Source organism: Phasianus colchicus, chromosome 5 (assembly GCF_987193195.1).
Source record: "Phasianus colchicus chromosome 5, bPhaCol1.hap1.1, whole genome shotgun sequence".
Lineage (NCBI taxonomy): Eukaryota > Metazoa > Chordata > Aves > Galliformes > Phasianidae > Phasianus > Phasianus colchicus.
Window position 1 is genome coordinate 57,232,872 of NC_143440.1, and position 27,961 is coordinate 57,260,832.

General features: G+C 44.4%; 1 protein-coding gene and 1 long non-coding RNA gene across 9 annotated transcripts in view; one reads left to right on the plus strand and one right to left on the minus strand.

Moving 5' to 3' along the window:
* Positions 1-25,467, minus strand: part of PELI2 (pellino E3 ubiquitin protein ligase family member 2) — a 67,946-nt gene extending 42,479 nt beyond the window's left edge. Inside the window, exons 1-4 of one of the 4 annotated variants that reach the window (XM_031605395.2) lie at positions 25,277-25,434; positions 18,155-18,233; positions 16,182-16,294; positions 2,884-3,013 (exon numbers count right to left, since the gene is read on the minus strand). In XM_031605395.2, the coding sequence (XP_031461255.1) occupies positions 2,884-3,013; positions 16,182-16,285 (234 nt within the window). In that variant the 5' untranslated portion in view covers positions 16,286-16,294; positions 18,155-18,233; positions 25,277-25,434. Of the gene's footprint in view, positions 1-2,883; positions 3,014-4,132; positions 4,148-5,363; positions 5,373-6,950; positions 7,031-16,136; positions 16,295-18,154; positions 18,234-25,276 lie in introns of those variants that run through there. The other 3 variants (XM_031605394.2, XM_090141881.1, XM_031605396.2) reach the window with 3 other exon arrangements.
* Positions 25,468-25,625: 158 nt separating this feature from the next.
* LOC116236600 (uncharacterized) lies at positions 25,626-27,599 on the plus strand. 5 transcript variants are annotated; one of them, XR_004168582.2, is made up of 5 exons: positions 25,626-25,691; positions 26,105-26,295; positions 26,619-26,781; positions 26,881-27,013; positions 27,114-27,596. It is a non-coding gene; the product is annotated as an uncharacterized LOC116236600 (long non-coding RNA). The 5 variants fall into 5 exon arrangements; XR_004168583.2 differs by having other exon boundaries at positions 26,881-27,007; XR_016467377.1 differs by lacking the exon at positions 26,881-27,013 and having other exon boundaries at positions 26,105-26,511; positions 26,590-26,781; positions 27,114-27,599.
* Positions 27,600-27,961: the final 362 nt, after the last annotated feature.

Below are 27,961 nucleotides of genomic sequence, written 5' to 3' on the forward strand. Positions count from 1 at the left end.
ATGTATATGGGAAGATGAACATCTCTGCTTGGCAAAAATTGGGATCATACAGCCTGATTTACATAGGGCACATTCACTTAAGATCTGTAAAAAAACAGTCTGCCTCAAACATTGTTCTACAGAGATATTAAGTTGTTTATGTTTTCAGTGAGACATATCTATCCTTTCCCCTTCCAGATATATGCAATTATTTCTTCTGAGTAAATAAGCATCCCTCTCCCTACCAAAAAAGCAAACAACTCCACACCAAGAAACCTCCTAAATCCCACTTTATCACATCACTCCTAGGTTATCATTTCCACATTCATCAGAAAACTGCTGCATAAGCAAAGCCTGTGCCTGGGCCTGCTGGTATCCAATACTAGATCCACTACATCACATGAAAGCAACTGAACCAAACTTCTAACACAATTAAAGGTTAGCTGTAAATAGCTCTAATGTCTTGAAAATAAGAAGTTGGCAATCCTAGCTATGTCACAATGAGCTCTGAGATTGTACCTAAGGTTCAAGTAGTGTAGTCAGAGGAAAGCTGTTATCACTTGATCAACGACTGGTGAGAGACTTCTTTGTTAGGAGACCCAGGTCAACCCAAGTAACAACCTTTCTAAGTAAAACCTGAATGTAGAACTGCAGAGACAAGGATACACTTTTTTTTTTTAATATCAATTTTGACCCTGCTGGGAAAGTCTGTCTCAAATGAATGGCCTCAGTTCTGTGAAACGTGGACAGAACAGAGATTTCCCTGCATGGTGTCTAAGCACGGAGTTAATAAAACAGGTCTTGAAGTCAAGTGCATAATGTTGAAGAGATGTATGCATATTTTAAGTGTAATCTGAAAAACCTGCTACTCTTAACCTCATGAAATGCTTTCCTCTAGAATATACCCATTAGTAGGCCAAACAATTCTGGAGGTGCTAAAGAAGATAATTTAGAAGGCAGAGAGGCAAAAAAAAAGCAGCACTTCGGGGGGGAGGGAGCAAAAGGCACTGATTCACACACAATTATCTCAGCTAGATTTGCTACTGAAACCATTGCTGCTCCAGCTGTCCTTGACACCTGCACATAGCTGGGACAACAGAACATGACAAGCATCCTCTCATGACCTACTGCAGTTTTCAGGCTCACACACTAACTTCAAATCAGTGACAGTTGTGGTTCTTGAGCTGCTGCATTAATGGAGTTGCACAAAACCACTATGGCACCTTATTCAAGCATCCATGCCACAGCAGCAACAAAACAGATGAAAACAGTCAGTGCCTCACTCACCACCAAAAAAGCGTCAGCACCTGAGAATAAGGAACTTCCCTCTTCTTAAAGATTCATTTCACATGGTGATGAATAAGCAAAATAAAACAACTTTATCTGAAAAGTTGCAAGGGAGGAAGCTTGTACTGCACAGGATATTACAAGTTCCCACTGTTTTTCCTTCCCTAAGAATTAAACTGAAAGATTCAGAGCAGAAAGAAAATGTTGAGGTCAAGTTGCATATTATTTTACAAGAACAAAGCTCTCTATGTTCTCTACCTTCCAATATTTCTGGGATCATTTACAGAAGCTGCATGCAGAAGCCATTCCTGGCAAAACAGATTTAGGCTCTGATATTGAGGGTGTCAGAGAAGCCTAAGAAAGTGTTTTAGAATGTAAATGGCCTTTCAGTGCATCCAAAAGTGCACTGAAATCCACTGCATCACTGTTCTGGCACACATCCACCAGTCTCACCCCAGACAACAGTATAAATACACAAAAGTTCTTTTATAAGGGTTCAGAGAAAGTGCAGAAGAATACATTCAACCTGACATATCCACCTGAATCCAGATCCTCAAAGAAAAGACCTTAACATCTCAGACCCTGTACTATCTTTATAAGGGCGTTAATCTGTACAGTATATATTTGTACTACCATAACAGTGCTGACAAACATTAACCAGACACCTCACCACGTCTGTCAGGCCTTTAAATATTTTGAAAGTCAAAAGCCAAAATACTATCTGAAGTCCAAATGCTTAAAACTACCTACTACAAACATGTGTATTTCCATTAACAACCGATGTTCCCAATGTACGTGCAGACATTACAGATCAATGTATATTCTGCTATTTTAGGAGGAAGTTTTTCAGCCAGAGGGTGGTGAGGCACTGGAACAGGTTGCCCAAGGAGGCTGTGGATGCCCCATCCCTGCAGGCATTCAAGGCCAGGCTGGATGTGGCTCTGGGCAGCCTGGGCTGCTGGTTGGTGACCTGCACATAGCAGGGGGTTGGAACTGGATGAGCATTGTGCTCCTTTGCAACCCAGGCCACAACCTGACACTCTTTCCTTCTGATACCAAGTATTTAGAGAGGAGGTAAGATGACTTCTCATTGCTTCAGATACATTCTACCAGCAGCACCTTAACACAGACAGTTTTATATGTTAATACATGGCTATGATAATAAATTGACTGAAATGTTGTTCTTCCTCTGTCTATATATGAAAACAGGCACTACCTATGAAAGACTCATAGGGATCTCCAAGGGTTTTTTTTGTTTCCTTTGTTCTACACCATCCTCATGAAGAAGAAACACATACTTGTTCATACATGATCTTACATTCCAGTGAAAAATAAATGCACTTCTTGGATATGCATTCCATGACTGCCCTAGGTCTCAGATAAGACAGTCAGCTTTCTGAATAAGGACAAAAGGGTCAGATTAACTCATACCTGAGGTTAAAGACTACTTTAAATAAGTAACTGGATTAGAGATCCATATCTCTAGAAAGAAAATCCACTACAGGCTTTCCAAAGCAAGTATCTGACTACTGGAGAACAAACCAGCAGCAAGGTGAATCAGGTAGCTGGGATACAACCCAAGAACACCAGAAAACAGAATTTGCCTCTGTTATGTACCTTGGATGCTTGAGGAGTAGAAATCACGTGAACAGTGCTGGGCTTAACTCCATTGGCTTTAGGTCGCTTATAAAGGGCGAATCTGCTTTTCCTGCGTCCTCTGTCACCATTAGGGAGGGAGCCATTATACCTGGAATTGAACAAAAAAAAGAGTTTGGCATTAAAGCATCAGCAGTTTGAAACACAGAAAAGGAAAGCAGCAGTTTGGTCACAGTATCCTGATGATTTCAAACACGTGGCTAAAAAGCAAGTCATGGTCATACTAAGCTTTGCTACCTAAATAACTACAGGCATTCAAATGCTCCTTTCCTGCCAATGGTTGATGACCTTATTAAAGATGAATAAAACTTCAACCACAAGCAATACAATGAGCTGTTCAGAAATAGTTCTTGGCCTTTAGAATTAAAGGAATTCTGAAGAACAAATTCTTTTTGTTTTAATTTCATGACATGGCAAGTTGGGAAAACATCTCTGCACTGCTATTTGCTTCCCACAGATCATACAAGAAGGAAGACAAGAGAGAGAAAAGGAGAAGTTTGGGAAAAGCTGGGGAAAAAAAATGTAGTTTTAACTCCAGTCACATAGAATATTTTCTTAATTTATTAAATGAGGCCTCTAGGAGTAGATTTATTATTAAGAAAAGAGGAAATTGCGTTTTTGATTCATGTGAATCCATCTGAAGACTGGTTAATGACTGCCTTTATCAGGTGTAACCCAGTAACCTTCAGCCATTCTTTCATCTCTCACAAGACAGAAACCCAGTGGGTGAGTTATTAAGAGAAGCACTGAGCCTCAAGAGCATAATTCCTTCCCCGGGGAAGGAAGGAACTGGAAGTTTCTTCGCAACCCATGGGCAATGAAATCACATTTCTCCCTCCCCAAAGATTTAGGAAGGGTGAATGCTTCTCATCACAGCACCTCCACCCGTCATGTTCCTGATAGCTTTCAGCTGGTCTGTGCTCCCTGGACTTCTGCTGATGCCTCCCAGGACTTCACTGCAGATGCCTCTTTCACACCTGATCCTCAGGCCTTTCCCTGAAGAACTACAGCTGCAATTCCACTTACAGATTTCAGTACTTTTACTGGTGAAGTCTATTCTACTTACTGGATCACCTATTTCTCTCCAGCAGTCTTTGTGATTAAAAGCTAACAGGAAAACCACCTGAAAAGAAGGTGTAAAGGGGACCAACCCCCTAGAAATCAAATGAGGCCAAAAAAATTCAAAGTCCTTATCTGTTTAGAGATGCACTTCGAAGCAATCCAACTCTATACCCACCACACCATCTGCAGATCTGAAATAGTTTGTAGCCCTATAGAAGCCTAATTAATGGTCACTCACTGCTCAGGCTGTAAGAGCAATCCTACAGTTGCCAACTAGGAAAAGCAATACAGTAACCCAGAATCATTTTTCATGAAATTACCATTTTGCATACATAACCAACCAAGTTTGCCTTACAAGAAAACGTGCTTGGGGAGATATGAATCTTATTTTTTTTGCAAAAGATGGGAAAAGTGAGGCAGACAAAGGCACACAGTCTGCTTGCTAAAGCCCTGCAGCCCAGCCCTGCAGAAACCTTACTTACTGCATCCAACAGACACCTGACAGCTCAATGGAAAACAGCTTCAGCTACACATGGGCAGTACCTGGGGACCTGAGACCTGAACTACAGCCCTGCTGAACATTCCTAAGCAGATAACAGATTTGAGATGATGGTCTCAAATTTAAGTGCTCTCAAACGTAAAACCAGACGCGAAGACTGCTTTCGATAAAGAATCCCAGAGAGCCTTGAGTAGTTCAGAGCTCTGGGCTGGGTTACAGCTCAACTTGTTCTCCCACTCCTGTTTTCACAGGGAAGATCGCTGTGTCTCTCTGAAATATTAACAAAGATTCCCCAACACAGCAAAAAAAACAAAAACAAAGAACAAAAACACTAACAGGAACAAACCACTTAGTTCACACCAAGCCTATTTGGTTTTGGAAGCTTATTAATTCTATGCAAGAAGAGTAGAAATCAGTTAACACAGCTGATCCTAATCCCTAAAGACTGATTCCTAGAAACATACATCCATATGATCCACGGGTAATGAATATAAGCCCTTAAAGTGAGTGATTTGATTCTGCAGATACAGTCTTCTTGGATACTGAGATGGGGAAGTTTAGGTTAGATGTTAGGAAGAAGTTTTTCAGCCAGAGGGTGGTGAGGCACTGGAACAGGTTGCCCAAGGAGGCTGTGGATGCCCCATCCCTGCAGGCATTCAAGGCCAGGCTGGATGTGGCTCTGGGCAGCCTGGGCTGCTGGTTGGTGACCTGCACATAGCAGGGGGTTGGAACTGGATGAGCATTGTGCTCCTTTGCAACCCAGGCCATTCTAGGATTCTAAGTACTGTCTTAGAGTGACACTATTACCGTGATTATGTCTATATCTTTCCTAAGGAAAGCATTCCTCCTGCATGGATTTGTGCTTGAAAACCCAAAAAACCAACAACTCCTGAAGAAATCACATGAGTAGCATCTCTACTGGCTTTACACTCTGCAATTACATTTGCTGTGCTGGTACCATTGTTAAGCAGTCCTGATGTCATGCAGTTTTGCTGAAAGTCAAAACCAGACTTGGCATGGTTATCTTGTTTGGCTGTTCTCATGGTCGCAGAACAATCAGCTGCAAAGGCCACTTGACTTCACTACAGGGTTTTCCCCCCCATCTTGTTCAGAATTTAAACAGTTTTTAAACAAGAAAAGAAAAAAGCCACTCTAGGTTAAAGGCCTTTTGGAAACTAAATAAGAAGGAAATGCAAGCAGAATGAAAGCTTAATTCATCCATCCTGATTAGCAGTGACAAGTTTTCACCAAGGTTTTCTTTGTGCCAATTTCTTAATTTCCTTTATATGAAAGGGCAGGAGGATTTGAGTATGCATAACAAACAAAAACTAATTATAGTCTAAGTTTTATTCTGATCTGACACTAGTGAAAAGCAATAGGACAATCACAAGGCATTCCTATGCATTTCAGAGGGAGGAAAATGGCATCAGATCGGAGCCTTTTCTCACCACAGCCAACAGATGCAGCTCAGAACATTTTTCAAGTGCCTCTCAGAGGCAGGAGCACTGGGACAATCAGCATTATGAACCTCTCAGGATAATTATCTCTGTTGATAGCACTCTTCCTTGCAAATAAGGGAGTGGTGCTGGCATTTCTCATGGGCATCCTAAGTAACAAAGCCAGTTTCCAACAGATTTACATCAAACCGTTGAGGACTTTGCTATACACAATGACATGCAAACTCCAGTAAGTTTTTCCCAGGGTTGGGATACGTCATGGAAGCCCCTGCTTTGCGTGGATGCTGTGCTGCCTGGAAAGCGAGACCAACCAGTAATGCTTCCACTGGCCAAAAAGAAACAGCCTGACTTCATTTTCCTCACTATCACTGACAGCTTCACTGCAGACACTGTATGTTCAGAGGCCATCCCGTGCACAGGCTACCATTCCATCTCACAGACTCAGCTTTGAGCAGGCAACAGATGTTAGAACGGCTCTAATTTATGAGAAAGTACAACTTTCCTGCGCTGAACAACAAAGCCACAAAAGCATTAGTGACAGCTTTCATTATGAGGTCAGACTTGAGTGATTTTTTTTTTTTCCCTTTTAAGTACATTCTGATGCCGTATTTGGTATCACACAGTAGTATATGCTCAGCACATACCAGAAGTCAGTCTGGGCTTACAGCATGCTTTTTACCATCACTGAACCAGTGTGGGCCAACACTGCTGCCAAAAGCAGCAGTCCCACCCTTCATTTGCTATGTTGTCCTTGCCCCAGTGCAGCTTCTCTCCCTGGTTCACATGCACTGCATATAAAACCAGATTTATGCTTTAAATTTAGTTTAAACCACATCAATTCCTTGCTCTCTGGTTCACTGCAAGGCCACAGAAGCATTTAGATCAGCAACAAGGGAAAAATGGTACAGAGGATGGGAGAAAAATTCCTTTGGCAGCATTGCAAGCCTGCATTATGATATCTACAACAGTGTAAGTCTAAAGATATATTATTTGCCTTGGCAATAACCAACCTCAGGTTTTCACAACTATAGGCTAAAGCCCTGAGTAGCTGGAAAGCCCTATTCTGCTGAAGCATCCAATTTTTCCTTTCTTGAACACAGATTAAACGGGGAAAAAAATCCACATGCTTGTTTATATAAACACAAACAGCTTCAATACTGACTGCAAGATATATGAACTCACAACTCCTTTTAGGTAATTCCACTGAGAGTATTTTATATTCTGAACAGTACCTTCTTCTATCATACCAAAAAGTTCATTTTGAACATAGAAATGCTATATTACTTCATGGAATCATTTGAGTTGGAAAAGATCTCCAAAGGCCATCTAGCACAACTCCCTGCAATGGGCAGGGACACTCACAGCAGAGTGACATTCAGCAAAGCAGAGTTACTTGCTGGTCACTGAATGACAGAACACAGCTTGCAGAACTTCAGAAAGTTCCCCTGTCCATCTTCAACTTGAAGACCCATTCCAAAGCATCCTCAGTATCCCTGCTTCAGTCTGGAAAGCCCACTCCTCACTACATTACAGACAGCATACTGCATGCCTTCAGCAGTAGCATCCTCAGATTTCGACATCTTTAGTGTTAAAACTCTCACATATGCATTCAGCAAGGGAGACTCCAGTCAAAGCAAGCTTCCTGCACTTCCTGACAATAACCTCTACTCATGCTAGAAGATTTGATTCCCAACCCATTTTTGTTTCTTTCTGAAGAAAAGGCTTTTAAATTAAGGCTACGTCAGTCACTGCTGTAAGAATTTTTGTTGCTATACCTTTAGCTACAAGTAACCTATGGGTAAGCAAAGAGCTTACAAGTAATTACGGATAAGCAAAGAGCTTCCATCCTTAGTTTAACAAGAGCCACTGCTGCACAACCACTGCTCTTGGGTTGAGCTGAATGAGAGGCCCAGTCTCACCTGGGACTCTGCTGGTGAAGATCTCTCCAGGCAGAAGTGCTTCCTGATCACCACACCAGCAGTACAGGTTAGTAAAACAGTCTTCCTGTTGAGCAAGAAAATCCAAACCAGCAAGTTTGGAAGTCCCAAATAATCTCATCTCTTTCCCCAAGTAAGGCAATATTTTTGCATCTGTGAGCTTGATTATCCCTGAGAAAGGTATGTTGGTATAGTTAGATGTGGTTAAATCAGCATCTTTTCCCCCTTAAGATAAATATTTGTTCCTATAACTTGCATTTGGGAAGCCATTTTACACCTGTAAGCACCTTATGCATTCCCTTCTGTGGGGCTTTCAGAATATCCAGTGTGCTCACCACAAGCATCTCTCCCCCAGCATCATGCCTTAGCAGTGCTGCCTCATTTACTGCCACCTGTGCAGTCCCAGAGCCTTCAAACAGGGAAACACAGTCTAATCTGGTAGCTCCTCCAGTTCTTAGGTAGACCATCAGAGAAAGGGCTGAGTTGGCACGACTTGATAGTGACTAGAGGCAATAGTTTAACTTGTCAAACAGACTATCTGAAAAGCCTGGCATAGATATGGACCCCTACAAATGCCCTTCTACTACACTCCAGAAGTAACTCCTAATTGCTCCTGGTACCATTAAAATCTTAGTAACACCTTGACTAAAAGCTATATGCCAGCCTTATTGTGTTTGTATGGTCAAATACAGTCAAGCCTCTCTTACAGATCAGAATAAGAAGCATGGCTATTCACACCACGGAAAAAGTCTCCCAAAGCCACCTGCAACACATCAGATATGCTAGAACCTCCTTCCTGAGGTACACAGATTAACTTGAACCTTATCTCCTGAAAACACTGCACGAAGTCACATGCGAAACAGCAGGGTTCCCTGGGGTGAACTCATTTCTTCACCATTCTGAAAAAGAACCAGTTGTTCTCCTGCTTCCCATCCCTGGCTGAGGCAAGGAGCTGCCATGCTGTGGTTCACGTTAATTCACAGGCTGGCTGCTCAGCCAAAACTCCTCCACACATCCCCATCCACCATCAGCAGGAGGACTCTGTAATTGTAGCAGCTAGAACATAATTAAAAAACCTGTTTAGTTTTATTTAGGACGATATTTAGACATCCTCCTGCAAGTTGAGCTTACATAATACAGGCAATCCAGGAAGATGCACACCTGATCTATACGCATTTCTACCTCTAGGAAAAGATGCTGTTGGCTTGCAAATACCATGTTAATCACGCAGTGCAAATAAGGGAAATTAAAAACAGCTCTTACACATCCAGTTTCCTTCCAAATTCCCAAGCCTCTCTGTTACTCTCCCACACACTGCTATGGGAAACAATTCCACAGAGCAAGGAAATACAGAAGCTAAGAGGTAAAAGCAATGCATCTCCAAGAGAGGAGTGGTGCTTCATCACTACAACTTCTTGTAACACATGAGGACTGAATCCCATCAGAAACCTGGTTTTGAGGCTCGTGCAAGTCATCTGGCATTTCTTCTGCAGGAGGTGGGATCTTAATACTGAAACTTCTCATCGCTCTGACCAAGCCTTGCTTGCATCTGGTTTGCTATTTGTCCCAGATTGTTTTACTGGAAAATACTGTTACTTTTACTCTTGTGAAAGCAAAGACAGAAGACCTTTATCACAGTTTCTGGAAGACATAAGTCCCTGTAGAAAACTCAATTGATATTACAACCTTGGTTTAACTATTAAAGAAAAAAATCTTCAACTGCACTTGTTGTCAGTAATAAGGAATTTTGCATTTCAAGAAGCAGCAATTGAAAGTATTTGCTGCACAGGCTTCTGTAAGACACCTCCACAGACTGCACAGGAGTTTGATTAAATGCTCACACACCTCACAAGCATGCTGATGTGGACTACCAGAGCCTCATGATGAGCTTCAATTAAAGCAGCCTGACAGTTCCAAACGACTTATTAGCTGAAAACCTATACAGACATCCCAGTTAAATACTACAGCCAGAGACAGTATGAGTGAAGTCACACCCACAACATACATTTCTCAGAAGTCAGCCATAATCACTTGATTAATGGGGAGAAAGAGCAGCTACCTTTAAAGGAAAAAACACCACAGAAGAACACAAATATTTAAGACACCATTACCTAATTAAAACGTAAGTAATACACTACAAAAGCATTTGAATGCAAAAGGTTTTCTTTTTGGAAAGCAAAGGGTAAGAGAATCAGTTCTTCACACAATGACTTCCTGAACAATCCTTATTTCCAGCATTTTCCTGCTACCTCCCAGCACTCATCTAACAAGGAGGCAATTTTGTTCAGTGCTTTAAGCCCATCTTCAAAGCTGTCAACTAAAACCATTCACCAGAGCATCAAACCAGCAATGCTAGTGCACAGCAAAACACAGGCTACAAACTAATTAAGTTCATTTCAAAGCATGCTTCTTCACTAGCTACAAGAGCTTGAAAGGTGGGGAAAAGCACAATGTTTAGAGAATCCTCTTTCCAACCCCAAATCTCTCATATTAGAAAGCACCCAGATGAATAGCAGTTACTATGATCTAGCCAAACACCACTGAAATTATTCAATACAACATTTTGTAAAATGAATACAAATAGCTTTTGCTGCGTTGAAAACAAGTCAGATGAACACAAAGTCTCGTTCAAGGCAAAGCACGATGCATAGCTGGGTTTGGAGAAAAGCAACGGATGCAAAAGCAGAAGACTGCACATCCAGAACACAGTAGACTTTTAGCATCCACACTGCTAAACATTTCAACATGGAAACAGTTTACAGGCCTCTCAAAGAGCAGATCAAAAACAGCTGGGAGTTTCAAAACTAAAACAAATTAGACCTTATACAGTGCAAGGGGACAAGAGATCCTGTGATACACCTGCCCTGCCATACCAAGCATGTTCCCAGCCTATCTGATCTTCATACCTACTCGAAGGTGAAAAAGCAAACTGTCCAAGTTGTCATCTGAGGAATGAAGAGGAAAACCACCATGGGATGTCTGAAGCTTCACTACATTAAGCATTATGGAAAAAAAATGCATTGGATTCAAAGGATCATCTGGTCTATGAAAACAAACGCATGACTCAAACAAATCATTTTCTCAGCTGCCAAGTGCTTTCTTTAACACACTATCAAGGACTATTTGACTGCTCACATTTTTATAAGCTGAAGTGGTAGCTGCCTTATTATTTCAGTTCTCCTCTAAATACGAGCAGCTGGAATGTCTTTGTGATTGCACAGACAAGTAGTTCCAGGGTCTGCTGCTTATAGCATTTTCAAACACTCAAGCATGACAAGAATCTTTTTAGGTTCCTTCCAATAACATTAAGCATGGAGAAAAAGAAAAACTTACATCCACTTTGTGAACATAGGTGATCTCAGAGGCAAAGTACTCAATAGAAAGTGAAGCACTCAAGCCCAGAGAACATCAGGAAACAGTGCAGTGTTACACCCAGAACAGGCAGAAAGGAAGCGAGCAAAGCCCATTCTTTGCTAAAAGTGTGTACATGTACCCTATTAAGAAAAACAAACAACAGAAACACCCTACAGGAGAAATTAGTTCTTTAAATCTGGTTATGAGGAATTATCTGAAACCTGCTGGATCAGAGGAGGTATGCAAGCATTGTTGCACAGCTGATTGTTCCCTCCAAGTCTTAAGATACCAGAAATTATCAATGCAGTAATAAAGAGAACAAGTCTGGGATCTATACAGTTTCTGATGGCAAACTATATCAGCTTTACCCTTAACTGCAAAATTCTTCATCTCTTGCTCTTCCTCAAGAGAACCTCCCAAAATGTTACAAGAAATAAACATTCAACTTCTATACAAGCATGATCTCAGAAGACAATTCCATAAATATTCAGGAGTTAGTGATTTTGCATACACTCATTAAGAATGGCCCATATCATAGAATGGCCTGGGTTGCAAAGGAGCACAATGCTCATCCAGTTCCAACCCCCTGCTATGTGCAGGTCGCCAACCAGCAGCCCAGGCTGCCCAGAGCCACATCCAGCCTGGCCTTGAATGCCTGCAGGGATGGGGCATCCACAGCCTCCTTGGGCAAAACATGACCTGAAGTCACATGAACGATGTATGCTTGAAGCTTTTCCTTTTAGGAGCTCAGATTCTGGCCTCCAGAAGATTCCCACTCTACAGCTTTCTGTAATCCCATCAGTGACTGCCTGAACAAGAGCTCTGCAGTATCAGCACCCAGATGGGAAGGCTCTCCACTCTCACTGATGCACAGAGGCACATGCACAGTCAGCCACAAGCAAGACTGTTCATACAGAAACAAGCACAGAAACCCTAAAGCCACACAGCAGGCTTGCCAGCAGTCAAATTCGTTGGAGGATCAAAGTTTCCTCATAGCTCACACAAACAATGTGAATCCAGCCTGCTATTTCTGCTTATCCCACACAAGCTGAAGCTTCAGGAAATCTGCATTTATACATCCCAACAGACATTAAGCAATGTGCACAAGTGACACAATGGTCTGTAGAACTGAAACCAAGTTTAAAACCACATACAGCTGTCTCAATCTCCCCCCCTACCCCTTTTGAGAATTCAGCTCTTTTCCTTAGCCAGTACCCACAGCCAGTCAGCATACCAGTACAATTCTTGTTCACCAGCTTCTGCAAAACAAGCCACACCATATGTTTGTCTCTAAATAACTACATTCCTTTGATTCTGAAGGCACTATGCATCAAACTGAACCAAGAAAACAGGATCTGTTTCAAGCACTATCTCCCCAAGTACAGGCTATAATTCCAAACAGTATTACAGGACTTAGAAGCAGCATTTGCAAGCCAAACGGAAAGGCAGCAGTACAAATAAAGCTGATGACGAGACTGCAGTTGGAAGTAGCTTCCCCAGCAAAGCACATCTGACAAGAGCTAGTTCAGACACACAAAAATCAAGTAACACATTAAGCTGACTGGCTCAGGAGATTCCCTGTCACCCTCATCAGTTTTTATACTTGACATTCCAACAGAGCACCAGGGCCATAAGATGCTGTTTTCAACTGAACAGAGGAGCGAGCGATGCTAACAAATGCCTCATCACACTGCTCTGCTAGCAGATGAGGGTGCACAAATACATATATTAGTATCTCTATATAATCATATACTTGTAAAAGTTTAGATATCTGCAGAACATATGTATATGTACACCTTTTCTCCCTTGCCTACCTGAATAGACTGCATGCATGTTAGAGAAAACAAAGAGCACATTCCTTTGTTATCCTGTCAATACTCTTGCATTATACTCGTCAAATCCTATCTGTTGAATTCCTGTTAACTATTTGACTTCCCTCTATAGCTCTATCAAAAGCAGAGGAAAGCTTTGGCATTTGCTCCCATTACACAGAAGTCTCCTGTAAGAGATGCCATCAGTAAGAGTTGCCATCACTCCACCACCGTAGGGAGTAGAAGATAGTAAAAAAAAAAAGTACAGAAGTACATTGCATCAGCCTGTTCTAACATCTTAAGTCTCTAGAACTTTCAAGCGCATCTTTTGGAACTGCCCACTATAACACAACAAGTCTGAAGTCTACTAGAGAAACATTCACATCTGGGCAAGTCCCAAACAAACTTCTGGATTTTTGGACTGAATTACAGCCACTTGGAAAGTGTGACTTCTGCCCTCTGAGAAAACTGAAGGCTTGTATTAAGTAACACAAAATACCAATCTGGGTTTTGAACTGAGCTCATACACAAGCAACAGAATCACGAGGCTGCAGAACTACATGGGATGTTATCTGGAATTCCTAAGACAAAGTTTCAGTCTGTGTTCAGATTGCCTCTGAAAACTGGTTTTCTAGGAAAAGCAGACGCTCTGATTCTTCCAGGATGTCCTTTTCCACTGAAAAAGCAGAGAAAAGCTGACATAGAAGTATGCATCACCACAGTAACTCAGTTCTATATGGAGAGAATCACAGAATGGCCTGGGTTGCAAAGGCCCACAATGCTCATCCAGTTCCAACCCCCTGCTATGTGCAGGTCACCAACCAGCAGCCCAGGCTGCCCAGAGCCACATCCAGCCTGGCCTTGAATGCCTGCAGGGATGGGGCATCCACAGCCTCCTTGGGCAACCTGTTCCAGTGCCTCACCACACAACACTTAAAATCCTTTCTAGTGAACAGGTTACTACCAACTACTTCCACCCAAAGGCATTACGCTCCCTTCCATTTACAAGGCAATCAACACGTTTACTGTACTCAGATTTTCCTCACAGCCACCTGGGTCAGACCTTAGGGCTGCCTGCAGGGATCACAGCACTTCTGCACCCAGACCTCCTCAGTCTGGTCAGCTGCAGTGACAGCACATCTGTGTTTGTTCCCATTCACTCAAGGCTGACATCGCACAGTTATTACAAGCAGTAGAGGTGAAGCCACGGTAGTGACAAAGAGAAGAATGAAAAGCAAGGAATTTCATAAGCTAAAGAGCCAGCAAAGCATGATTTCCTCTGGGCAACATGACTTGCAGTTGGATCCCTTCTTTGTCTACTAAGGTGACAGCTCCAATTGAACAACTTCTGCAGCTGCGAGGCAATCACAGTCACGTGGATTCCCTGATGTCTAACGAAGCAGGGGGAGTGGTGGGCTGATTTATGTCACACAGTCTCCTCAATAGAGCACAAACAGCATTGAGAGGCTGTGGAATAAAAATCAGTTCAATGACATCCTTCATTTCCAGTTACAGACTACAGCCTCACCTGCCACTACCTCTTTCAGTAAATCACTGAGTATTCATCAGAGGCAGATGGAAAATGACTGCAACACAGAGCCAGTAGTGCCAGCAGGTTGAGGATGTGGTGTCCTCTAGCAATGAGACTGCCTCGGCAGCTTGGGAGGAGCAGCCATCTCACACACTGCCTTCATCTGCCAGGGTCAGCATCTTGACCCTGCCCCTACTCCATGTCTGCCCAACAGTCTAAAGGAGGCATCAGACCCCTGAACAGTCTGTCCCATTGCACCTAAACACGACCAGGCACTTTTCACTGAGAGGGTGGTGATGCACTGGAACAGGTTGCCCAAGGAGGCTGTGGATGCCCCATCCCTGCAGGCATTCAAGGCCAGGCTGGATGTGGCTCTGGGCAGCCTGGGCTGCTGGTTGGTGACCTGCACACAGCAGGGGGTTGAAACCAGACGATCATTTTCTGGATATTAAAAAGCATCATACATGTGTGCCAGTCACCGTTTCCTCATTTAACTCAATTGTTTTGCTCCCCTTGACTTATGCATGACAAACTGATTTTTTAATGCATTTCTCCAACCCCACACAGCACAGAGCATCTCACTTTTTACCATGCAACATATTCATAGCAAACTTCATCAATTCACAAAACTGAGACGGCTGTTTCTTCTCAACTGCCATCTCTGCCCAAAACTTACAAGTCAGCCAATATTCTTTTCTGGCTGGGATCTGAATAGAGCCTGCAGCTGGAATCCAGCCAACCCAAAATTCAGTTCCTTCCTTCCTGCCTGCACTGGCTACAGAATGCCCAGAGGAGAAAGAACAAATCACTTTTGCCACAGAAAGATCTGCTTACCCTTTAACAAAGTATTATTTTTACACACTGCTGAGAGATTTCCAGTAGGTAAAGCTTCAATATAAACTTCTTGATTGGTCTAAGGTGCAAAGTAGCCATACATGATCAGAGGCCAGTTCTTGAAGTCACATTGCAAATAATAAACCTTGAGCTTGACTAAGATCCTGCTCATCACTTAAACTCCAGCTATGCTTGCAAAAGGTACCGTACTTTATATTTTGTAGTCTTCCTGAATCCTTAAATGGAAAGGTATTTGCTATATTACACCAGCCTCTGCATACTGGAAACTCACAACTTGAGTGCTATATATTTAGTTTTACTGCAAGCATTACAGCTGGAAATGCGATTGTGCAACCAAAGAGATAAAGCAGGGCTGAGCCAGCAATGTAACAGCATTTTGTGCTCCAATGCTGAAAGTAAGGCACAAAACAGAAGTCAAACATTAAAGCTCTTCTGCTCTGACAGCAAAGAGATTGTGAAAACACTGGGGAAAAAAAAAAAAAAAGGCTTATTTACCTCCTGGAGAGAAAACAAGGATCACATTTACAAGTGCTTTGGGGAAAGCTGTATTAGTATTTAAATGGGTGCAGGGGTTCACTTCCAGACATGGTTATTTAAGGAAACCTTCTGGAAACATTGAAAAAACAAGTGATATCCCTAAAGACAAGTGAGCAGCTTGTGTTCTGCACCCCAGCAGCCTGATCAAGACATCTTAAAGATAAATCTCACCACAGCCTGTAAGACTGAAGCATTGAAACTTGCACAGATGCTGACCACAGAAGCACGTTCCTGGAACTGCTGGGAACGCCAGCACATCCCATGGGCAGCTGGGCCATCTGAAGGAGCCTCTCATCTTTCAGACTTTGCCTGGGTCCCATGAAGATAAGCTGAAGACAAAAAAAAGGAGTAAAAAAAGCCATGCAAAACTGATCTGTTCGGCTATTGCCAAACTTCCTTTACAGATTCAGCTCTGATGGAAGGAGTTACTCAGCTGCTCATGTCAAACTAAGTCTGCACCCCTCTTGATCTGCCCTAAGATCAATTTGCTTAATTCGCTGGTATGTTTTGGCAAAAAACTTCTGAGGTATTGACAGTTCACTTAATGAAACCTTCCATCAGAATCAGATTAGGGAACACTTAGGTATGAGTGTAAAGCGTTGCACTTGAGTCAGCACTTAAGTCCCAAATGCACACAGATTAGGAAAACTCCTTGAGAGCAGCCCTGCAGAGAAGGGTTTGGGGTCCTGGAGGATGAGAAGCTGGTCATGAGCCAGCAGTGTGCACTTAGCAGCCCAGAAGGCCAACTGTGTTCTAGGCTGCATCAGCAGAGGGGTGGTGGGCAGGGCAGGGAAGGGACTGACTCCTTCTGCTCTGCCCCCATCCAGAGTACTGCATTCAGGCCTGGGGCCCTCAGCACAAGAAAGATTCAGAGCTGCTGGAATGGGTCTAGAAGAGGCAGTAAAGATGCTTAGCTTAGAGAGCTGGAGCAACTCTCCTACAAAGACAGGCTGAAAGAGACGAACTTGTTCAGCATGGGGAAGAAAAGGCTCTGGGGTGAACTCACTGTAGCCTTCCAGTGCTTAAAGGGAGATTACAAACAGGAAGATTGGCTTTTTACATGGGCTGATAGTGATACAACGAGGGAGAACGGCCTTTAAATAAGAGAGGGGAGATTTAGGTTTGATATTAGGAGGAAATCTTCACTCACAGGGCAGTGAGGCCCTGGCACAGACTGCCCAAAAAGCCACAGATGTCCCATCCCTGGAGGTGTCCAAGGCCATTAGATGGGGTCCTGGGCAGCCTGACCTTGGGGGAGGGAAGGACACGGATGGACAAGCCCACAGCAGGGATTAATGGACTTTATGGTCCCTTTCAACTCCAGCCACTCTGGGATTTTATAGTCAAAGCCTCTGTCCATGTAACTGCTCTACCAGCAGGGACACAGACACACAGAAGGCCACAACAAGCCTGCAACAAGAGGTCATGCACTAAACACACAGATTCACAACTCTGTGATGCACTGGGAAGCTGTTCTAGCAAACATTAAGATGGAAAAAGTAATTCAAACATGTTTGTCAGCACAGAGGTAAGGACAATTACTATGAGGTAATGAAACACATCCAGACTATAAGATCCCTCCTCAGTGCCAAACTCATTTTGGAACCCAAAGGCAGAGTTCCACAGCTGCTCGCCCTCAGGGGTCCAACGCAGACTAGAAGGAAGTCAAGTTGGAAGCACAGCAACATTTTGATTTATTAGCCAGCGTTCCATAAAAAAACATGGGTGATCCATGGAGATGGACAGCATCCTGCCACAGGATGTGCAGGGAAGCACAAGCTACAGCTTTAATATCTTTCAACAATTCAGCCTTTCCTATGAAGCAGCACATATGCACATTACTCCTGTTTCAAAGACTACCACTACACCATTACTAAATCAGACACCAAAGTCAAATCATGCCGCTTCATGTGAAGAAATACAGCTGTGCTTATATCAAAGTTTCAGCCCATTAACTTCTGTGTCTAGACTAAACAGTTCTTTCACTCTTCCTAAAGGCACGTGCTAGGGAGTTTGCACATTTGGTCTCCAGTTTATTTGCAATACGCAAGAGGAGATTTAAGCTTTTAGATGCTTCGGTTTGTTTTGTTTACTTTCATACAGTGACTAATTGCCTTCACAGTCAGTACCACTTTGTCCCTGACATTTATATGCCCTGAGAGGATGCACCCCATATGTCTGAAGCTTACCTATTTGTTTAGGTATTGTTCTCCAAACTGGACGGCTTTAGTTAAGTTCTTTCATGACCATTTATCAATTTACTGGATCCTGAAATGAAAACAGTATACATATTTCAAGGTAAAGAGTAACCTGAAAGCCTGCTAACCACATCCCTACAGCTGAGCTTAAAGACTGCTTTCTAAAAAGCATTGTTTAATCAATAAAAAAAAAGATTATGCCAGAGTTTCTCCTTTGTCCTCATTTTCTTCAGTGTAAGGAAGCGTTTTGCAACAGGGGTTAGTTAGCATTACAGCACTCACAGACAGAAGCGTAATACTTCTTGACCTTCTCCTTCTTTAAGCACACCATCAGCTGTCTTTGTTTCCTCGCCTGTCTCCATTCATTTGTGGAGGCAGCACAATAAACTGACATTTGAAGCAAGTTTTTGTCTCACTATGTGACTGGCTGCTTTAGTCTCTGCTTAACACAATTAACTGCTAGAGTCAGTAACACAGCTATATTATAGTTAATGTAAGCAATAAAATGTGACAGATGAGTATTAGGTCAGGATATACAGTGTACTTAAGTCCTATAGTAAAGATGATATTGTTAAATGGAAGGGGGAAAAAAAAAAATCTCTCAGCTGAAGTAAATCACTTCTAGAAGCACAAGACGTGGCTCACTCAGTTTCCCTGCCCATCAGAGCCACAAACTGCTGCTGACAGAAGTGTGCCTAACAAGTCCTCTGCAATCAGCACTTTGATATCAGGCTTAATTAAGCTCAGCTCAAAACTCTGTTTGTAATGAATCAAACTGCTCAGCCATCTATTTCACCTATACAGCCTGTCATGAAACAGAGGAAAGCTTTTAGCTCAACTGTTCTCTCTCCACCCTGACCCAATAACTGCCACTATTAAGCAGCAGCAGGCTGATCTCACAGGACTTCACAGTCTGGCCCTGGAGGAACTGAACAAAACTGAAGTGCAGAACTGCTGATATTTGCACACGCTGCTCAGAAGGCCTCTGTATGAACAGAAGTTATATTAATCACAGCAATGCAAGCCCTCAATCACTTTGTCCACATAGCACTCAGAACACAGTTGTATTAAAACCCCACATTCTGCTGGCACAGAGCCCTTCAGTAAGAAGCTTCCAAGTTTGGAATGTTTCTGCTACTACTGTAGTGTGCATTGTACAGCCACAAAGACCCTGTGAGACAGCACTTGCTGTCACATTACAAGGCTGAATGCTGAAGTGATGCTGTAGAAGGGGCACAATTGACTGGGGAGTGTGACAGGGTGCTCCTGCAGCCATACTCCCAACAAACTCATCTGCAGTCCTGGGAACCCCTTCTGCTCTCAGCTGTGCTGCTTGCTTAGTGCAAGGACTAAGACCTGTTCTAGGCCACTAAGAAATAGGATTAAAAGAATCTAATCCCAAAGTGTTACTTACAAATTGGTCCCTCCAAAGTATCTGTAGAGCATGCAGACTTAGTAATAACCTGCAGAAAGCTACACCAGTAGCTGCCCAAAGCCCATATTTCATATCACGTGCTAATCAAATGACAACTGTCACTACTCAGCAAGAGCTGACAAGTAGCTCAGTTTCACACCTCACTGAGGCAAAGACCTGTTACATAGCAAATATAGCTATATAGCCCTGGTACAAGTGACAGACATTTGTGTAGGCATGGAAATAACCTCTCATCTAGATCACGGTAGTCAGAGTCTTTCTTGCTAAGAGAATATGAGGAGTTTCAGCAGAAATAGGCTGGGAGTAGTAGAGGGGACAGAGAGATGGAGCTGGTGGAACATCCCAGCCTCTACTTAAAGACAAAAATCTGAACAGCATGTTGCCAAAAGGGGAAAAAGCATATTTAGAAGAGGTTCCTCTTCAACACAGCAATAGCATATTTAGGCAACAGAAGTAAACAGGATGCTGCCATGCTGGCATTCCCATTCCTATCCCCCAAGGTTTAGGTCTGGGACAAGCATGATGTAAAGCTTTTCACTGCTGACCTTGGGGCAGAGTGGAAAACAAACACCAAGTGTATTTGCTGATAAAATACAAAGCATCCTGAACACAAATGAGATTTCGCTACCCAGGCAACACCCAGTACACCTGGGAACCTGAAAGCAAGTTTCTGCATGAAGCTGGGAGATTGAACCAAACCCTCCCCAATTCCACCTGCCTGGCTGACCAAGGGACAAATGAGACTTAAGTAGGACATGGCACAGTAACCAAACAACCCTAAGTGACGTCAGAAACACTGCTACTAGACACAAAGCAAGAGTGCAGAATGCTCCTTTGTAAGGCTGCATACCCATACTAATCACAGATACTATGAAACTGAGAACCAAAACACGTGTAGGCAATATCAAGAAAAACTGTCAAAGCAAGGGCTAGCTCAGCCCACCTAAACACCTGTTGCCTACAGGTATGTTTGGAAAAACAGCTTTACAACTTTTCTGCTGGCACTCTCAACTAATAAACCCCACCTTCAGCAAGGCAGGTTGGCTCACATTCACCCAGCTTCTCCTTAGTGTGGAGTACACAAAAAGAAGGCTGCATCTTCCCAAAGCATCAAGTCGATATGTGCTATAACTGCTGAGAAATGATTAAGCAAGTTAAAGGGCAACATTAACTCCATAATAAGTGAGTATAAAACAGCCAAAAGTTCCTAACCTCTTAGGAAAAAATCTGTTCTCTAGCAACCTTGCAATCACAGTTGAGAAACAGCCTGCTGTTACAATGGAGCATGAAGGAGCTTGAATAAGATACTGCTTTCAGTAGCAAAAAGCTAATCTTAGTAGTTTAGGAAGTCATTTCTAGTTTTATAGGCTTTTTTTTTTGTAAATTAGAGGTAAGCAGACTTTCACATTATCTACTCATTTATAAATTCTAACTGAAAACGGGAAGCTAAGAATCCCTGATTCTGCCAAGGTAGGAAAGCAGCAGTCAGAGAGTGGTGAGGCACTGGAACAGGTTGCCTTAGCAGGTTGTGGATGCCCCATCCCTGCAGGCATTCAAGGCCAGGCTGGATGTGGCTCTGGGCAGCCTGGGCTGCTGGTTGGCGACCTGCACACAGCAGGGGGTTGGAACTGGATGAGCATTGTGCTCCTTTGCAACCCAGGCCATTCTAGGATTCTACTGTCTTCTGCTTCTACATGTGTGACCTACAGCCTCTGCACATGCCAGAGGGAGTAGTACCACTTCCCAGAAGCACCTCATTTTATTTCTCCATAACAGGCATCCAACACACAGATACCTGATGCTCCAATTTGCTTTGTTCTGCATAGAGTTTTGCTTCCCGTCTCTTTCTGCTCTCCAGTTTGATATCAATAGTGTGATGCTGCAAATAAAGCCTATTGCTGAATACAAACCTGCATGCTGAGGAAGTCAGAAGTACTCCAAGGAATGATAGTCACAGAGAATGAACTCAGATATGTTTTTTTTTTTTCTTACTGTAAGTGAAGCAGAATCTTTGCTCTACGCAACCATGAACAGGCTTTCATTAAGAAAACAAAAAACCTCAAGTCCATCAATGAAGCCTAATGCACATTTTAAAATAAAGTCCCAAAGCAGAAGCAGAATTACCTAAGCAGCTCCGATAACACACCCACATCATACAGCATGGAAAGTTACAGAATCACTACAAGCCTTAGGTTTGCATCAAACAGCAAATCCATATAAGCACAAGGTAATTCTCCAGCAGGATGCCACAGCCAGGATGACCCTCAATGCCTTCAGCCCATAAGCAGAAGCAAACAGATGCCAAGGACAAGCACAGATGCTACACTGCTTCTGCCTTCAGCAGCATTACTGGCACACTGCAGCAGCCCCCCTTGCTGTGCAGTTCAAGGAGATGAACAAAAGAGCTCTAAAAAAGCCAAACAGATAATTTAACAACTGGAAACACGCTTAAACATAGGAAATACTTAGAGAACTTTATTTAGCTTATCAAGAAGGTAGTGATTAAGAGGAACTTGGAGCAGTCAGAAAAAGCCTGTATGAGAAACAAGGGTCTAAAAAAAAAAAAAAAAAAAAAAAAAAGAAGGTGTCCCGGATTAACACAAAAAGACCTGCTTCAAATCTGAACTGCTAATAGTATTGGGTGATCCATCAATGAGGACAGCTTCCCAGAAGTTAAGGCAGAATTTATCACTGCAAACATGGATCAGAATTTTATATTTTTTTCAGAAAGTTTCTTCAAGCAGAACTACTGCATGTCTGTTCAGAAGGGTGTCCAGTTTTCCTCATTAACCTGGCAGCAAGGTGGTGTTGCTGTGGAGTTGGACCAGATGACCTTCAAGAGAGCCTTCCAACCCGAAGGATTCTATACTGAATTGCTTCTTGAACATCAGGGCCAAAATCCTTCTGTTGCTAGAAATCTCTGCCTCTAAGACATGCTTCCCTGGTATTCCTGTGTCAGCTTACACCATCTTTTCAAAGCCATGCTGGATGGGGCTGCGAGCAACCAGGTCCAGAGGGAGGTGACCCTGCCTATAGCAGGGGGCTGGAACTGGATGATTTTAAAGGTCCCTTCCAACCCAAACCATTCTGTGATTCTATGATCTTATCATCTGAAAACAGCACGCTGACACCACTAAATAGTGGAAAAGTCTGCAGAGATGCAGTCCCCTCAAGGAGATGGTTTGGTTTTCTCCAGCACAGCTCTGACCCCATACAGCTCTGTGTGAGAGCAGCTACCAGACCAGCCAACCAGTTCATTAAATACCCCAATGCTCTACTGAGGTGCTTGCTACTGCATTCAGCTTCTCCTTCACAACTCCCTCCAGTCCCATGTTCCACAAAGCATTTAATGGAACACTGCTCTGAAGGGACTTCAAATAAAGGCTTTAAGGAAAAAAATAAAAAGACTACAGATGCCTCCACTTCATCAAAAAAGCCACAGCCCTCTGTGAACAGATGATGTTAGGAGCAGATGTACACAACCAGATGATCTCTTCTTTACCAGCCATCTTGACCTGTCTGGCTTGATTTATATAAACTGCTTTTGCTCACTACAACACAGATTATGTAAATCTCAAGAAACCCTTCACCAAACAAGAACTGCCACACTGCTTGCAGACGAGCAGCCACGCTGCCTGCAGAACACAGCAACACCTCCTGCCAAGGGAACACGTTCCCCTTGATGTTAACACCAGGAACAGTAGAACCCCGCTGCAATACTGCTAAGGCAGAGCAGGAGCAAAAGAATCACAGAATCACCATAGGATGGCTCAGGTTAGAAGGGATCTCGAGGATCATGAGGCCCACCACAGGCAGGGCCACCAAACTCCACATCTCATAGCAGCCCAGGCTGCCCAGGGCCCCATCCAACCTGGCCTTGAACACCTCCAGGGATGGACGGGGCATCCACAGCCTCTCTGGGCAGCTGTTCCAGCACCTCACCACTCTCATAGCAAACAACTTCCCCCTGACATCCAACCTCAATCTGCCCTCCCTCAACTTCAAACCATTTCCCCTTGTCCTGCTGTTATCTACCCTTTCAAAGAGTTGACTCCCCTCCTGTTTGTAGGCTCCCTTTAGATACTGAAGGCTGCAATGAGGTCACCCTGCAACCTTCTTTTCTCCATGCTGAACAAGCCCAGCTCCCTCACCCTGTCTTTGTAGGGGAGGTGCTGCAGCCCTCTGATCATCTTTGTGGCTCCTCTGGACCCTCTGCAACAGCTCCCTGTCTTTCTTGTACTGGGTGCCCCAGACCTGGACACAGTCCTGCAGATGGGGCCTCACAATGGCAGAGTAGAGAGGGACAATCACCTCCCTGCCCAAAAGATGAAAGTTTTATCAAATCACAAAGCGAGGTCTCAGCAGTTCACCAGGTAGGCCAACTCCTTTGTTCATCACCATTCTCCCTATCTAATTTATAAGTCTTACAGTTCCAGAGGGTTATGACACTGATGAATGACTTCTGTGTCATTTTTTCCCCCCCCTTCTTTGTCATTTTCTTTCTCCCTTCTTTTTTAGAGCTATGTGGAATCTCAAAACAACTTCTTCAAATTAGCTGTGAGGTCATTCTAACCGTTTAAATCAAGCGGCTATGACAAGAGCTGCAGTGCCAGGATTCTGCATTTTACAGATCTCCGTTTCACTTCGAAGAGAGCAGATTTACACTGCCTTAATTACACTAAACTCCAGATTGTGTGCTTTTAATACAAGGCAGGTATTAATACATGTATTTTTAACGCTGCCCGACAGATGCTTGCTCTGTTCTAGCTGCAAACACTGAGTCACCAAAGAAGAAAACAGTAAGTTTGTGTTACCAGGCTGGATGTGGCTCTGGGCAGCCTGGTTGGTGACCCCGCATAGAGCAGGGGGTTGGAACTGGATGAGCATTGCGCTCCTTTGCAACCCAGGCCATTCTAGGATTACTCCCAGGTTAAAACACCTCGCGGGAAAGGCAGCAATCGGCTTTTACGGCGTTAAACGGCTCTTCACCCACCGAAAAACGGAATTAGTGAAGTCACCGCATTGCCCCCCGCCTGTCGCTCCTCCATCGCAAGGCGTTCGGCGGAGGGGAACGGCGGCGCTCCGCATCAGCGCTGCCCACAAAGGCAGCGGGCGCGCAGCTCGGCGCACAGCTCAGCCCGCAGCCAGCCGCCGCGCACGACGAGGACGAGATGTGCGTATTCGGCACCACATCACTCAAATCCCAAACCCACACCGCGCCGTACGAAGTTTATTTCATCTTATCGGCGTCCCAACGCGCGGCAGGGAGGAGCGGGAGCTCGGGCAGAAGCGATAAGCGCAGATCGGTGCTTTTCCACACGTTAAGATCGGAGCCAAAACATCCCGTACTTCTGTTACTTTCAGCCGCAGCGAAGCAACGGAGAGGAAAACGCTTCCAGCTGCGCACAAAAAGCCTCCGCGGCACAACAGCAGCCCCGATGTAATTAAAGACCCGAGGTGACACGGCGTTACACCGCACCATTGTTAGCGGCGGGGCCGCGCAGCCCGGCTTACCCTCCATTTTCACGAGGAAAGCAGCTCGCACGGCTCTTTACGAGACTGAGTCGGACGCTGCGCCCTAATGGAGTTACTTCCATTGGAGCTCTGAGCCCCTTCCCCCTCCCCGCTTTCCTCCTCCTCCTCCCCCCCCATCAGGACGGCCCGACCGCAGCGCTCACCCCAGCACCACCAGCTCCCCGTACTTGACGGGCTCCTTGTTCGGGGCGCAGTGCTCCTCCTGGCTGGGGGAAAACATCGGGGCAGCCGCCGCCGAGATCACCCAGCTCCGGGTGCAGCTCCCGAGCGGGTTCCGCGCTGCGCCCCGCACTGAGCCGGCGGTCGCCCGACCGCGGACACTACACTCCGAGGGGCGTACCAAGTGCTGGCGGCGGGGGGGTGGATGGGAGGAGCCAAGCGGCGCCCTCGCGCCCCGCTCTATGTTACCGCCTGCGGAGGGGGCGCCCCCCGCCAGCACCGCCCCTTCGGCTCGCCGCGCTCCCCCCCCTCCTCCGGCCGCGAGTGGTACGGCCCGGCTCTGTTATGTAAACATAGAGTAAAGGGGACGGGGCCGCTCTTAAAGGGGCCGCGCTGAGGGTTAGCGGGGGTGGGACTGTGTGGGGAGGTGGGACCGGGTGTCCAAGATGGGAGTTGAGTGTCCAGAGTCAGCACGGTGTGGGGGGAGCTGGTTTGGGGCTCAGGTGGCGATAAACACAAACTTTCTGTGGGCTCACACCCAGTGCTGCTCACAGCTCAGCTGCCCCCAGCACGGCCTTCCTTCTATTCCCTCCAAACCCGGTGGGATTTAGCCCCAGAATGGTATTCACTCAGCTCGAGCTCTCTGCACCAAGAGCAAGGAAAAGTCATTGTTGGTCTTCACCCAAAATCTTCCCTGAGCACAGAGCAGGAGTGGGCCCGGCTTCTCCTGCCCAGAGCTTTCCCATGGCTGAAATCACACTTAGCTCTTAATTTTCACAGCGATGCTGTTTTTCTGCTATTAATTTTCACAGCGATGCTGTTTTTCTGCCATTCCTGGTGAAGAGGTGAAATGGAAAAAGCCAGCCAATCTCACAGGGCTGCGGAATGGAGATCTTCCCAGGGGCTGTGCGAAGAAGACAAGGTTTTATTAAAGACAGAGAGCTGAATTATTACGGATTTATCTTCTTCGTTGCCCTAACAAAATAGAAAAGAAAGCCGAGCTGTAAGTCACTGTCAGAGAAAACAAATACAGCCTAGAAAACAGTGAGAAAAACAAACCTCCTGGCTGCATCCTCTTTAAGTTCTCCCCCTTCTCCCCCCCGAACGCAAGTCCTTCGCTTTGCTTTCCACATAAACAAACTTAAATTGTCTTCCAAGAGGCGCTCCGACGCACTTCTCAGCTCAGGTTTCCTGTTAAGCCCCCAAAGCCCTGGATCAGGTTGGGTTTATGGCATTTTCTGCTTCCCCACCAACCGCCTCGTGGGAATGGAGGAAGGACCTTGAAAGTCTGTTTTAGTCTGTGTTTTCTTCTTTCTTGTTTTCTAGCACTTTTTGGAGACTTTCTTACCAAAGCACTGATTTTCTTCCCGCATCTCCCAAGGACCAAAAACTCTCAGCACCAAAAACCTGCTTTTAATTTGCTGGTGAGAGCAACGAGGTAGAGATGGAGCGAGGAGCTGCCCCACATCCCCTACAGTCACAGCTGCAGGTCTGACACTTCCTACAGCCCCAAACGTTCCTCTTTGCAACAGGAGTGGGCAAAAAAAAAACAAAAACAAAAAAAACCAAGAGCTGCATTTCTCCCCAGATCTATTGAAATAAGGGAGAAATGTATCTACAGCCACGTTTGCACAGGGAAGTGGTGGAGTCGTCGTCCCTGGAGGTGTTTAAGCATCATAGAGATGTGGCACAGGGGGACGTGGTCTGTGGGCATGGTGAGGGTGAGCTGGGGTTTGGGGATCTTGGAGGTCTTGTCCAACCTTAGTGATTCTATGATTCTATGATTTCTAAGCTGAATATATCTTGTGCTCTCGCCTTCAGAATGTCTCCACATGGCAGCTTTTTTGGGGAGCATCCTCCAGCTTTCTCACAGCAGCTTCCTGGTGCACCTTTCAGCAGGAATATCCAGCAAAGCCAGGAAGGCATTCAAATCAGTGTCCAAAGAAGAATCCTGAACACGAAGAAATAGTGCATACCCATTTGTTTTTAAAATGTGATTTAAATATATATATTTAAAATACAGGAAGATTAATAAGGCTGTAATTCAGCAAAGTGCTTACAGATGTGCTTGGCTCAAAGTAATTCAGCGCTTTCATGATTCGGGACTTAGGGAGTGAGCTTGAAATACAGCAAAAGTACTGAAAGACATAATTTGCTGTTGTACCTGAGGCTTGTGTTGCACACAAAGCCGACAGGACACACATCAGGTCTGGTGATAAACAGGTGCACAGGTTTCCGTTGCATTCCTGTGCAGCACCATGCTATGTAATGGTCCTTGATTCACAGAAACACCTAAAATTTAGAAAGGGAAATGACATGAGGAAAAAAGTGGAAGAGTGAAAAGCATGACATGATTTCAAATCCCGCAGCAGCAGCTTAAGAATGAGTTACAGGCTTGGGATTAACACAGAGCAGTCCTTGCTAAAGACCCTACCAGATTTTTACAAAGCAGTCTAGTGAAGCAGCAGAGTTGAAAAAGCAGCTATCAAATAACTGTATCTAAGCAGGGCAAAGAGAATAAAGGCATAAACAGCATCGAATACAAAACCACAACCAAAAAAAGCTGAAAGGATGTTACAGAACTGTTTGCCAAAGGCAAAGGATTTTAAAGAGATTCAGATATGACAACATCGAACAAGTCAATATAGATTCATAGGGATGCATCTGAT